The 12,023-nt window shown below is 39.4% G+C and overlaps 1 protein-coding gene across 4 annotated transcripts in view; it reads left to right on the forward strand.

The window, feature by feature from the left end:
* The window catches only part of LOC136310183 (complement factor H-like), a 126,208-nt gene that overhangs the window by 37,653 nt on the left and 76,532 nt on the right, over positions 1-12,023 (forward strand). Inside the window, exons 20-22 of one of the 4 annotated variants that reach the window (XM_066238434.1) lie at positions 1,119-1,292; positions 7,236-7,418; positions 7,838-8,258. The exons of the other annotated variants lie outside the window; for them this stretch is intronic. Of the exons in view, the coding sequence (XP_066094531.1) occupies positions 1,119-1,292; positions 7,236-7,418; positions 7,838-8,040 (560 nt within the window). The 3' untranslated portion in view covers positions 8,041-8,258. Of the gene's footprint in view, positions 1-1,118; positions 1,293-7,235; positions 7,419-7,837; positions 8,259-12,023 lie in introns of those variants that run through there. 4 annotated transcript variants of the gene reach the window in all.

The following is a 12,023-nucleotide window of genomic DNA, read 5'->3' on the forward strand; positions in this document are numbered from 1 at the left end:
CAGCAGATTCAATGTACACTTTGGTTTGGGAACTGTAGCTATAACCTATTAATACCTTATATCCATCTGAGTCTCACCAGTGAATTTCACGTTGCTCATTGGAATGTCCTTAAACATTTGCCCCCTCAAATTATTAGAGTATTTTTTTATAAAACTATAACCTTATTTTTCTCTCATTGTTTCTCAAATTCTGTTTGGATCTTTAGAGTGATCTTTTTCCTTTTCTGCTATGCAGTATTCCTCAAAGCTGTGGATTCTCAACTTATTCTCTAAGGAAGAGGCTACTCTGCTTATTTTTATTAGGACCTACAATTATACTTCATAAATAGGATGACTACAAACTAAATTCTGATGCTAAATAATCTCTTTATTATGAGTTTCTTGGCATTTATAAATTTATTTTGAATTTATGTAATTTTTTGCTTTTTTTATTTTTACCAAGAGAGACAGACAGACAGGAACAGACAGAGAGGAAGGAAGAGAGAAGAGAAGCATCAGCTCTTTGTTGTGGCACCTTAGTTGTTTGTTGATTGTTTTCTCATATGTGCCTTGGCCCATGGTTTCTAGCCAAGCCTGTGACCTGTTGCTCAAACCATCGATGTTGAGTTTCAAGATAGTGACCGTTGGGCTCAAGCCATAGACCATGGGGTCATGTCTATGATCCCACACTCTAACTGGTGAGCCTGCACTCAACCTGCCGTGTCCACTATCAAGCCGGCAACCCTCAGGGTTTCAAACCTGGGTCCTCAGCATCCCAGGATGAAGCTCTAACCACTGTACAATGACTCTATCAGGGGAATTTATAGAATTTATAATATTTATTTTTCTAAACTCAAATGGAAATGTACAGAAAAACTATCATTTTCATAAGCCTAAAATTTTCTATTAATCTTCAAATAAAATAAGAAAGAAATTTAAGGTATAGAAGCTTAGCTCTTATAAATATAATATTGCTTTGTCTTCTTTTTTCTATCTTACATGTAAATTTTTTAAAAATTTCAGTCTTCATGACAGATTAACAGTTGATTTTAAATCCTAGAAGTCCACTGGAATCCCATCTGTGATTTGAGTTCCAAACAATTGTTACATTAGAGATGATTTTTTTTTTTTTTATTCAGATGTGTCCTGTGGGAGTCCCCCCACAGTGGAAAATGCCATTATACGAAATGAGAAGCCTAGGTATGTGTCTGGTGAGACAGTATATTATGAATGCACCAAGTCTTTGGACCGATATGGGGAAGCAGAAGTGACATGTTTTAATGGGAACTGGTCAAAACCACCGGAGTGCAGAGGTAAAGTTTCTTATTCTCCCCCACTACCACCACCCCAATTTTAGAGAATACATTAGGGACAAAATATGTTGACATAAACACTTAATGAGGCCCTGGCCGGTTGGCTCAGTGGTAGAGCGTCAGCCTGCCGTGCAGGGGACCCAGGTTCGATTCCCGGCCAGGGCACATAGGAGAAGCACCCATTTGCTTCTCCAACCCCTCCTCCTTCCTCTCTGTCTCTCTCTTCCCCTCCCGCAGCCAAGGTTCCATTGGAGCAAAGATGGCCCGGGTGCTGGGGATGGCTCCTTGGCCTCTGCCCCAGGTACTAGAGTGGCTCTGGTCATGGCAGAGTGATGCCCTGGAGGGGCAGAGCATCGCCCCCTGGTGGGCAGAGCGTCACACCTGGTGGGCGTACCGGGTGGATCCCGGTCGGTCGCTTGCGGGAGTCTGTCTGACTGTCTCTCCCCGTTTCTAGCTTCAGAAAAATACAAAAACAAAACAAAAAAAAACACTTAATGAAGTAGTTCCTGTGGATTGAAATTTGTTTTTGTTTTGTTTGCTTTTTTTACAGAAAGAAAGAGAGGGCCAGACAGGGCCAGAAAGACAGGAAGGGAGAGAGATGAGAAGCATCAATTCTTTGTTGCAAATCCTTAGTTGTTAATTGAATGCTTTCTCATATGTGCCTTGACCAGGGGTTAGGGTAGGGGGAAGCTGCAGGTGAGCCAGTGACCCCTTGCTCAAGCCATTGACTCCTTGCTCAAGCCATTGACCTTGGGCTTCAAGCCAGTGGCATTTGGGCTCAATCCAGCCACCATGGGGTCATGTCCATGAACCCACACTCAAATTGGTGACCCTGCACTAAAGCTGGATGAACCTGTGCTCAAGGTGGCAACCTCAGGGTTTTGAACCTGGGTCCTCAGCGTTCCAGAACAATGCTATAGCTGATGCACTACCACCTGGTCAGGCTGGAATAAAAAATTTTAATGCAAATGAAATGATGGTGCTTAAAGTCCAATTCTTCTTGTGGACTGAATAAGTAATATGGCCACATGCGTTTTTATGGAAGATTTAAGCACATTAGAAGAAAAATTGGAACCATAGAAAAGTCTATCCTAAGCAGTAACCAACTGAGTGTTTTCTGAGGAATAAATGAGTTCAAGACACCTTAGGTACATTTGACAGCCCTGTGGCATTCTGCTTGGAGACTAGGCAGCTGGGGCGTGATCAGAGGATGGGATAAAGTCTGGGCTTCTTCAGCATGCAGATTGTATTTGACGACACGGCACCAGCTGAGTTCATCCAGGGCATTAGTGTGTAGATACATTTTAAAGACAACTGAGAACCCGGTCATGAGACACTGCAGCATTTAGGGTTCACGAAGGAAGGGAGCCAATAAAGAAGGTATATTAACCAGTTCTAATTTTTTCAAATAATCTTAGGCCTGGTAGATGGATATTTTAAATCTTTTCCTTGGAGTCATCCGATGCTTTCAGGTTTAAAGTGACTTTCCTGCAGGCAGCATAGAGCTGGGCTCTGTGTATGTGTCCACCATGCAATTTCAGACTTTTAGCTGATGTAGTCCATCCGTTTACATTTAAAGTCATCATATATATATTACAGGCTCAGAGAGCCGTTTTATCATTTGTTGTGTGTGTCCTTCCTCTGTTTCTCATTCCTGCTTGACTTTATTTCTTCTTCCCTGTGGTTTCATTTTCTTTCTTTTTTTTAATGAACATTTTAAAATGACTCTATTTTTATATATCCATATTTTTTATCAGTGTATCTCTTTGTATAGTTTTATTAGTGTTTGCTTGAGGTATTATAATATACTTATAGACAGTCTACCACTTCCGACTAAAATTGAACTGTGATCACTTCAAGTAAAAGGTGTAAACCTTACTTCCAATTAGGTACACCATTTATAAACCTGAAGGTCTGAGGTGTTTCCTCTACATATAACAAGCACCATATCAAATGATATGATTTTGCACAAACATCCACCATAATTTAACACGCTCACTGGAAAAAAGTGGTCCTATTGTATTTACCACTATTTCTATCAATCCCATTGGCTTTTCTTTCTTCCTAACATCTCCACACATCTGCTATCTTTCCTTTCTATTTGAAGATTGCTTTAGCACTTCATTAAGGTTAGGTCTGCTGGAGAAAATTCTCTTCATTTTTTTTACATTGAAAATATCTTTATTTCACACTTTAATCCTAAAGAATGGTAGCACAGTTTATAGAATTTGGTGTTGACACTCCTTTTTTTTCCTGAACTTGTCAAATTCTGTCCCAATTTCTAGTTCCAAGGTCACAGATGTGAACCCATTGACATTATTTTATTTTCCGATAATAAAAATTATTTTATTTTATTTTATTTTATTTACTCATTTTAGAGAGGAGAGAGAAAGGAAGAGAGAGAGACAGAGAGGGAGAGAGAGAAGAGAGAGAGACAGAGAGAGAAGGTGGGGAGGAGCTGGAAGCATCAACTCCCATATGTGCCTTGACCAGGCAAGCCCAGGGTTTCGAACCAGCGACCTCAGAATTTCCAGGTCGACGCTTTATCCACTGTGCCACCACAGGTCAGGCCAATAATAAAAATTATTATAAAAACATCTAAGTCATTGTAATAGTTCCCAGGTAGACATTTCCATGAAAATACTAATGAATTGATGACTATTAGACCCAATTGATGAATATCAGACACAGTTAAGGTTAAAGTCATATTAGTCAGTTACATTTTTAATTAAGGAATATTTTACTATCTTAAATATTTAATAATTATAATATAGTCCATTATTGATCTGCCCCCCCGGTAGGTAATATTTATGTCTTTCTATACTTATTCCTTCAATTTTAGGATATTAAGTGATACAGTTCTTTATAATACTTATCAGACTACTTTATGTTTTATTTTTTCATTGAATTTATTAGAGTATAGGTCCTACTGACATTTGAATCCTTTTGTCCATATGAGTTTTACATAATGACTACCTACCTGTTTTTGAGATTTTATTTTCTTCACGTTTTCAGCACTTAGGGGATGATGGATCCTGGTATAAATGTCTCTGGTTTTCTCCTGTTTGAAGTTCACTCATATTTATTATGTGTCAGTTGAAGCCTCATGCTGTGTTGGAAATTTTCATGCATTATTTCTGGAATGTGGTTTTCATTTTTTAGCCCTTTCTTTTCTCTTTCTGGGTCTCCAATTTTTGCCATCTTCCCCACTGCTCACCAAAGCTCTATTTATATTTTGTTGTGATCCATTTTCAAAGTGAGTAACATATTATTCTCTCTTAAAACTTAAGGATGTATGCTTCTGTCATCTGAAATCTATCATTGGGCCCATCCCATGAGTTTTTTTTTTAATTCTGTTACGCTGGTTTTCAGTTCTTTGATCCCCTTCAGAGTGTTTGAAAGCCATGGTCCAGCCTGAAATGTGGTGGCACAGTGGATAAAGCTTCGACCTGAAACAGTGAGGTCACTGGTTCAAAACCCTTGGCTTGCCTGGTCAAGGCACATATGGGAGTTGAAGCTTCCTGCTCCTCCCTTCTCTCTCTCTCTTTCCTCTCTAAAATGAATAAATAAAATCTTTTAAAAAACAAAACAAAAAAACAAACTAAAGCCATGGCCCTATAATTTACACTGTGTGTCATCTCAGTGTTTTCTTCAGTAGATTGTTATTGCGCCTTTGAGACTTTCCTGATTCTCAGTACGATGGAACTTCAATTGTATTCTGCATGTTTTGAATATTATGTATGGAGACTCTGCCTCTTTTTTTATTTTTTAGTGAGAGAAGGGGAGTCAGAGAGACAGACTCCCACATGCATTTTGACTGGGATCCACCCAGAAAGCCCATTAGGGGATGATGATCTGCCCATCTGGAGCCCTTGCTCCAATGCAACTGGAACCATTTTTTTTTTTTTTTTTTTTTTAGCAACTGAGTTGGAGGCCATGGAGCCATCCTTAGCACTCGGGGCCAACTGACTCCAATAAAGCCATGGTTGAAGGAGGGGAGGAGAAGAGACAGAAAGAGAGAGAGAGAGAGAGAAGTGAGAGGAGGTGAAGTAGAGAAGAAATGCAGGTTTATCCTGTGTGCCCTGACTAGGAATTGAACCCAGAACATCTGCATACTAGCTGATGCTTTACCCCTGAGCCAACTGTTGGCCAGGGCCAAGACTCTGACTTTCATCAAATGCTATATATATCAGAACTGCTTCAATACCTGTGCAAGGGGAAAGTCTAGCCTTTCCACGGGGCCTCACTGAGAGCACAGGAAATGAAAGAGGTCATTTGTCCCATCAGGTTGTCCGAGGGGTCTAAGTTCCTCACTGGCCTGTGTTGATCAATATGAGTAAGGGGTAGGGGTAGGTCTTAGGTTTATTCCCCAAATTCTTTTATTGAGTAAAAGGATTATGGCACAGAATTTTTTTTCTTGAAAATGCTGCTCCTTTTCTGGACTTTTGACTAAACAGAGTAGACTCTTGTTGGAATTTTTTATTCTTCCCACTAACTTCATACCATTTCTGGGACTCTGTCTTCATCAGTACTCAGTCCAGGACTCACAGAAGACAAGATTGAAACCTACATTCACTGCAGTGACTCCTGAACCAGATTGATTTCTCTGCAACTCTTAGTTTCCTATGTTCATTTTTACAACGCATTCTGGTCTTTTAGTTACACATGGCAGAAGGAACAAGCAGAAATATTGCTACTTTATCTTGTCCACCACAGAAACTTACACATTACAAAAAATACATTTCACATTACACCAATTTGTAATTCTTTGATTTTATTTGACAAGTTGATATTCCTTTGTAAATAAAAATGGAAACCAATAAAAAATGGCAAAAGGTCCAGTAGACACTGCAGTCTGTTGTACATAAGAACAAGAAATTTCCTTTATCTTAGACACCCACCTGTCCAGCATATACTCATTAACTACACCATTTTCTAAATACTACAATGCTGCAAGGTAGACATATTTGTTAACATTTACCACTGTAAATTGTTTTAATTTAAATTTTTCTGGTCACCATTTTTGTTCCATATTATTTTGTATTGGTTTCAGTTGTACAATAGAGTGGTTAGACAATCATATACTTTAAGAAGTGTCCCCCTGATGTTTCTAGTTCCTACCTGGCCCCAACCGTAGTTAGTACAATATTATTGACTAAATTTCTTATACTCTCCATCACATCCCCATCACTGTTTGCTAACTATCAATCTGTATTCCCAATCCCTGCACATTTAGCCTCCAGTTCCCAACCCCCTGTCCCTCTGACAGCTGTCGGTGTTCTCTAGAAGGCACTCTACCACCAACGCAACCGTCAGTCTACTCTCTATCAACGACTCTGGTTCTTTTATTTATTCATTTATTTTGCTCTGGAGATTCCCCATAGAAGTAAAATCATATGATATTTGTATTTCTTTGACTAACTTGTTTCACTAGCCTAGGTCCATACATGTTGTGACAAGTGGTAAGAATTATTTCTTCTTTTATGGCCAACTAGTACTCCGTTTCATATATGCACCACTGCTTTTTTATCCACTTGTCTGTAGAGGAGCACTTGGGCTGCTTCCAAATGTCGGCTATTGTAAATAATACTACAGTGCAAACCGAGTGGATAAATGCTTTCAAATTAGTGTTCTGGTTTTCTTGGAATACATACCCAAAAGTGAACTCTCTGGGTCTTAAGACAGCTTCATGTTTTTAAAGTAACCAACACACCCTTTTCTGCAGCGTCTGCTCCAGTTTGCCTTCCCAACAAAAATAGATGACCATTCAAAGGGGCTTCATATTTTTTTCTGAATTTAAGTGATAAAAATGATTACAGTGAATCATACTGTCATCTGAAATCACATCTTAATAGGACCGATAGTGCTATATTTATATTAGCTTTATTATAAATTGTGTTTTAATATTGGTCTCTCTTTAAATAAAATAATATCTCTTTTTAGAATCTAGAGGCAAATGTGGACCCCCTCCACCTATTGACAATGGAGACATTACCACGACCCCACTTATGGCCTATGCCCCAGGGTCATCAGTTGAGTATCAATGCCAGGCCTATTATGAACTTCAGGGAAGTAGGAAAGTAACATGTTGCGATGGAAAGTGGTCAGAACCCCCAAAATGCTTAGGTAAGCTTTTTAATATTCTTATGGATTCTGAGAAAATCAATGTAATGGGCATATTTTGCAATAAATATTTTATGAATTAAAAAACAATTCTATGGAATTCTTGACTACCAAATATTAATAGTGAAGTAATAAAGTTTAAAAAATTATTAACAATAGCAAAAAGAGTTTTTAATTTTTGCTCTTCATGTTATTGACATTATGAACTTTAAAATTTATCACACTTTAGATGTAAACGTTTTACCTCAGAAATCATGTAAAGTGTTTTACATCTGCAGGATGGGTTCTCAATGACTTGGTGTGGGAAAGGTTTTGAGAATAAATTCATGCATCAGTGTAGAGGATTTTCCACAAAAATCTAAAATTCTGAGAAAAAAAATTGTATATTATTTAACATCTTATGTTTATGTTTTTACCTTCAGATGCATGTGTAATATCAGAAGATATGATGAGAAAACATAACATTGAATTAAGATGGACATATAATAAAAAAATTTATTCCAGAACGGAGGATGAAATTGAGTTTAGGTGTCTATCTGGCTACCAACCAGAGTCATCACGAACTGTATTGCGAGTTCGCTGTCTGGAAGGGAAAGTGGCATACCCTACTTGTGTAAGAAGATAGTAGTTATATCACAGTGTTAAAGTTAGAATATGCACATTTATTTAGATCTCTTTTATCATTAATCCCATTCTCACAATTTCATTTATCAACTATAGTTTAACTCATGTTTATTCATAAACAGAATTTGTGTGAACTATTATGTGGAAGATGTCATGATAATGTGAGAGACCAACAAATTGCTTTTTAGCAGCATCTCATTAAAGTGTGGCAAAGCAAAATGCTCTGTGTCCTGTTACTGAACCGTCTAGGGCGTCAGGGCAGGGCTTGCTCCACTCACCGCTCTCTGTGCTTTCTCCATGCTTTCCCCCTAAATGCTGATGCACTTTGAACTTTCCTTCGAAGGAAATGCAAGAATTAAAAGGAAAAAAATGCTTGTGTCCATCTTCAAAATAAAATCACTTCTCAAACACATAAAGAACTGGTGACATACCTGTGTTAGCAATAAGATGTAAGAGATTATTACTTTATTTTGTTTCTCTATCAATTGCTAAAGACATCCCTATAATAATAAAATGCATGATCTATACAACCTGTCCATGTGGCCCCTGAGCAGGTCTATCTCTAGGATCTGACAAATCACAACACCCCAAAGCTCAGGCTGTCCCCACTGTCCCCAGAGTATTGTCAACCAGGGCCTGTGTGTCTTCCGCACTTGTATCATGACCCATTTACCAGGTTTCCAAGGAAACAGCAAAAGCAGGCAAACTCTGGGTATTGTCCTACCAAGTAAAGAAGAAAGGGATTTGTGGGAAATCAGAGTCAACTTGTAGGGGACACTTCCCCACACGGGCTGTGGGGGTAGGGACATCACTAAAAGCCTGCAGACCCACCTCTCCAGGAATAAAGCAAAGCAGAGCTCTCTTCCTTGAGGGGGACTCCAGGATGTGACAGGTGCGGAGGCGATGATTCCTTTCACAGTCCAGACCACTCGCCTATTTGGCTTGTGAAGAACACACGTCTGGGAGAGAAACTGGGGAGCATGGTCAGCTTATCCAGACGGGGCCACCGTCGTGCCTGTTCCCCCAGAGTTGTTTCACAACCTGAGAAAACTGTTCCACCTCCTGTGACATCTGAGAACACACGATAGGCAGCTCTGAGGGGACAAAGGCTACTGTCTCCCTCCTTGTTGGGAAAGACCAGCTGCAGCACTTTCCTCTGGGTGACAAGGTGGTCAGGACTCCCGCACTGTCCTCTCTCTGGGGATGTCTCCTCTGCAGCCACGTGCCATCTCTTCCTCTGCAGGGACCTCTGCCACCTCTCTCCTTCACAAGAAATCACACTGGCCCATCCCATGGTGACATTATGCCCATTGAGCCCAGGGAGCAAGAGAGAGCAATGAGTCTAGACTTACTGGTAAGACATTCGCATGTCAGATGGTGGGGACAAAACCAGCAAATGTCCAGGGGCCTGCTACTTCAGGGACATGGCCAGGGACTGAAGGTGCGGGGCACGTGGCAATATGTCATTTAAGCTGACACACACAACAAAGTTCTCCACAACAAAAACGTGTGACTCCCACTGTGCCTCTTGAAGCTTTGGGGGCAGCTTCGCCCCCATTGGAGGTGTGACTTAGCCCATTTATCAGTGGTCTCCAAAGGTGCTGGTGTGACTAAGGACGCAGTCTGGAGCCCACAAGGGGGCCCCTGGTGGAGAGTCACACGCTGACCTTGAGGAAAGCCCTGTCATTGTCTTTGAGAAATTGGTTTTCGCCTGCCACCAGGCCCTAGCCAAGGCCAAACCCTTGACATGGGTCAAGGTTTCATGTTGTTTACTGAACCAACACCCAACTGTTATCTCACCATTTTCTGGGAAAACTCTCTTTCCCGCACTGCTTACTCTTATGCAAGAAGCGAGTGACCTCTGTGGTCAGGTATCTCTGGACTCCCTTCCTCCCACGGCCCAGTTGTTTCTCATTATGACACTTCCACTCAGAAATAAACAGAGAGTATGTACTGTCAATCTAGATATTGAGGATTAAGATTCCTCCAGTGTGTTCTCTTTATATGATGAATTTATAAATCATGTCAGTGATTTATTTTAGCTAAATAAGGACATTTGACTTTATCAAATTCATACCATATATTAATTGGGCAGAGTGGACCTCATCATGATAGTGAGTCTTCTATTCCATAAACATCATGGACTTTTTTATTTATTTGCCATTAAATTTTTTTCTCAAACATTTTTGAGTAGCACTCTTACCAATGTTTTGTCAAAGGTATTTCTTAATATTTTTATTTTTAAATGTTCATAAATGATTGTATTCTGTTTAAAATTTCACTTTGCAATGCTTTTCTTTTCTGATATAAAGAAAATGTTTTTGCACTTTAGATCTAGCAGCTGTTTTATGTGCATCCTTAATGGTTTTCTAAAGGACAAGTCTTTATTTTCCTCTTCTCTTACATGATTCATGCCTTTCTTCCCTTGCCTTAGTAAATTTGAAATCACCACATGGAATATTTTATCATTATGAAACACTGTTCCTTATAGTCTGTAATTCTGTTTGGAATTTTATTGTATCTCTTATGACCATACCCACTAACCTTTCACACGTTTAGTTTGTACAACTTCTATATTTTTCAATATTTTGCTTTCTACATGTCTTGTTCTTATATTTGGTTTACTCGATTTGAACACGGGTTATATTTCAGTTTCCTTTTTATTTAATTTTACTTCCTCTTCTTTTTTATTTTGGCTTTTCATTTTAATTTAAATCAATAATTAACGTTAAAGGATTTATTTATGCCCCTTGCCCATTGCTCTAATCTGCCACATCTATTAGTGTTCTTAAAGGCCTCTGCATTGTTTTACTTTAGTCTCGTGCTTTGAGCATCTCATTTTATACAATTAGTTGCTTATTTACTCAATTATCTAGTTTTTTTTTTTGTTTGTTTGTTTTTGGTAGTCTTTCTAGGGCTTATAATGTACGTTTGGCAATCACATGACTAATTGATCATTCCTGAGAACTGAGGGCTTTTCACAAGCTCTTGAATTTTGATATTTACTGAGTGACCTGAATAAACGAGCTTCCTGGTGGGGCTCTTTGATCAGAGTCACACTTGATACCTGCTCCTGAAGGCAACTAGAAACTTCAAACAGCACTGCTGGAACACATGTGTTAACATACTATGGGGGTCACCCATAGGCTGCTACTAGTCAGTCATTCTTACCTTCTGTGCTTTCTGTGCTCACAGACAAGGTAAAGTGGCCTGGCTTGAATATTTAGCTCTCTTCTTACATATGAATTTGACTTTTTTTTATTATTTAAGTGAGAGGAACAGAGGTACTGAGGCAGACTCCTGCAAGGGTCCCTACCTGACAACCCCTCATGGAGCCAATGCTTGAGTACCAAGCTATTTTTAACACCCGAGGCTGACACTCTGAGACCAACCAGCTAACCTCTGTGCCGGGGGCCACACTTAAGCCATTTGTCCACTAGCTTCAGGACAGGAAGAAGTAGAGAAGGAAGAAAGACAGGCATGGAGAAGCAGATGGTTGCTTCTCCTCTGTGACCTGACCAGGAATCAAAACTGGACATCCAAATGCAAGACCGATGCTCTATCCACTGAGCCACCAGCCAGGGCTTATCTCTTCTCCCTCTCTCTCTCTCTCTCTCTCTCTCTCTCTCACACACACACACACACACTCACTCTTTTCCTGGTATTTATTTTTTTAATGAATTGAAAGGTAAAATCATTTTGTGTTGTAAGGTAACAATAAAGAGCACATGCTTGTTATAATTACCACATATTTACCTCAGAAAAAATTAAAATAAATTACTTTCTGGGAGACTTGACTTGGGGTGGTGAACACATGATACAGGATACAGAGGTGTGTTGTAGAATTCTGCACCTGAAACCTGTATAATTTTGTTAACCAGTGACATCCCAATAAATTCAATTTAAAAAAATTAAAAATAAATTTCTTTTGTCATCTGAGTATCAAAGAGTGACAGGCACTCCACAGTGATAGAGAGTCATGTG

Source organism: Saccopteryx bilineata, chromosome 1 (genome assembly GCF_036850765.1).
Source record: "Saccopteryx bilineata isolate mSacBil1 chromosome 1, mSacBil1_pri_phased_curated, whole genome shotgun sequence".
NCBI classification, from domain to species: Eukaryota; Metazoa; Chordata; class Mammalia; order Chiroptera; family Emballonuridae; genus Saccopteryx; species Saccopteryx bilineata.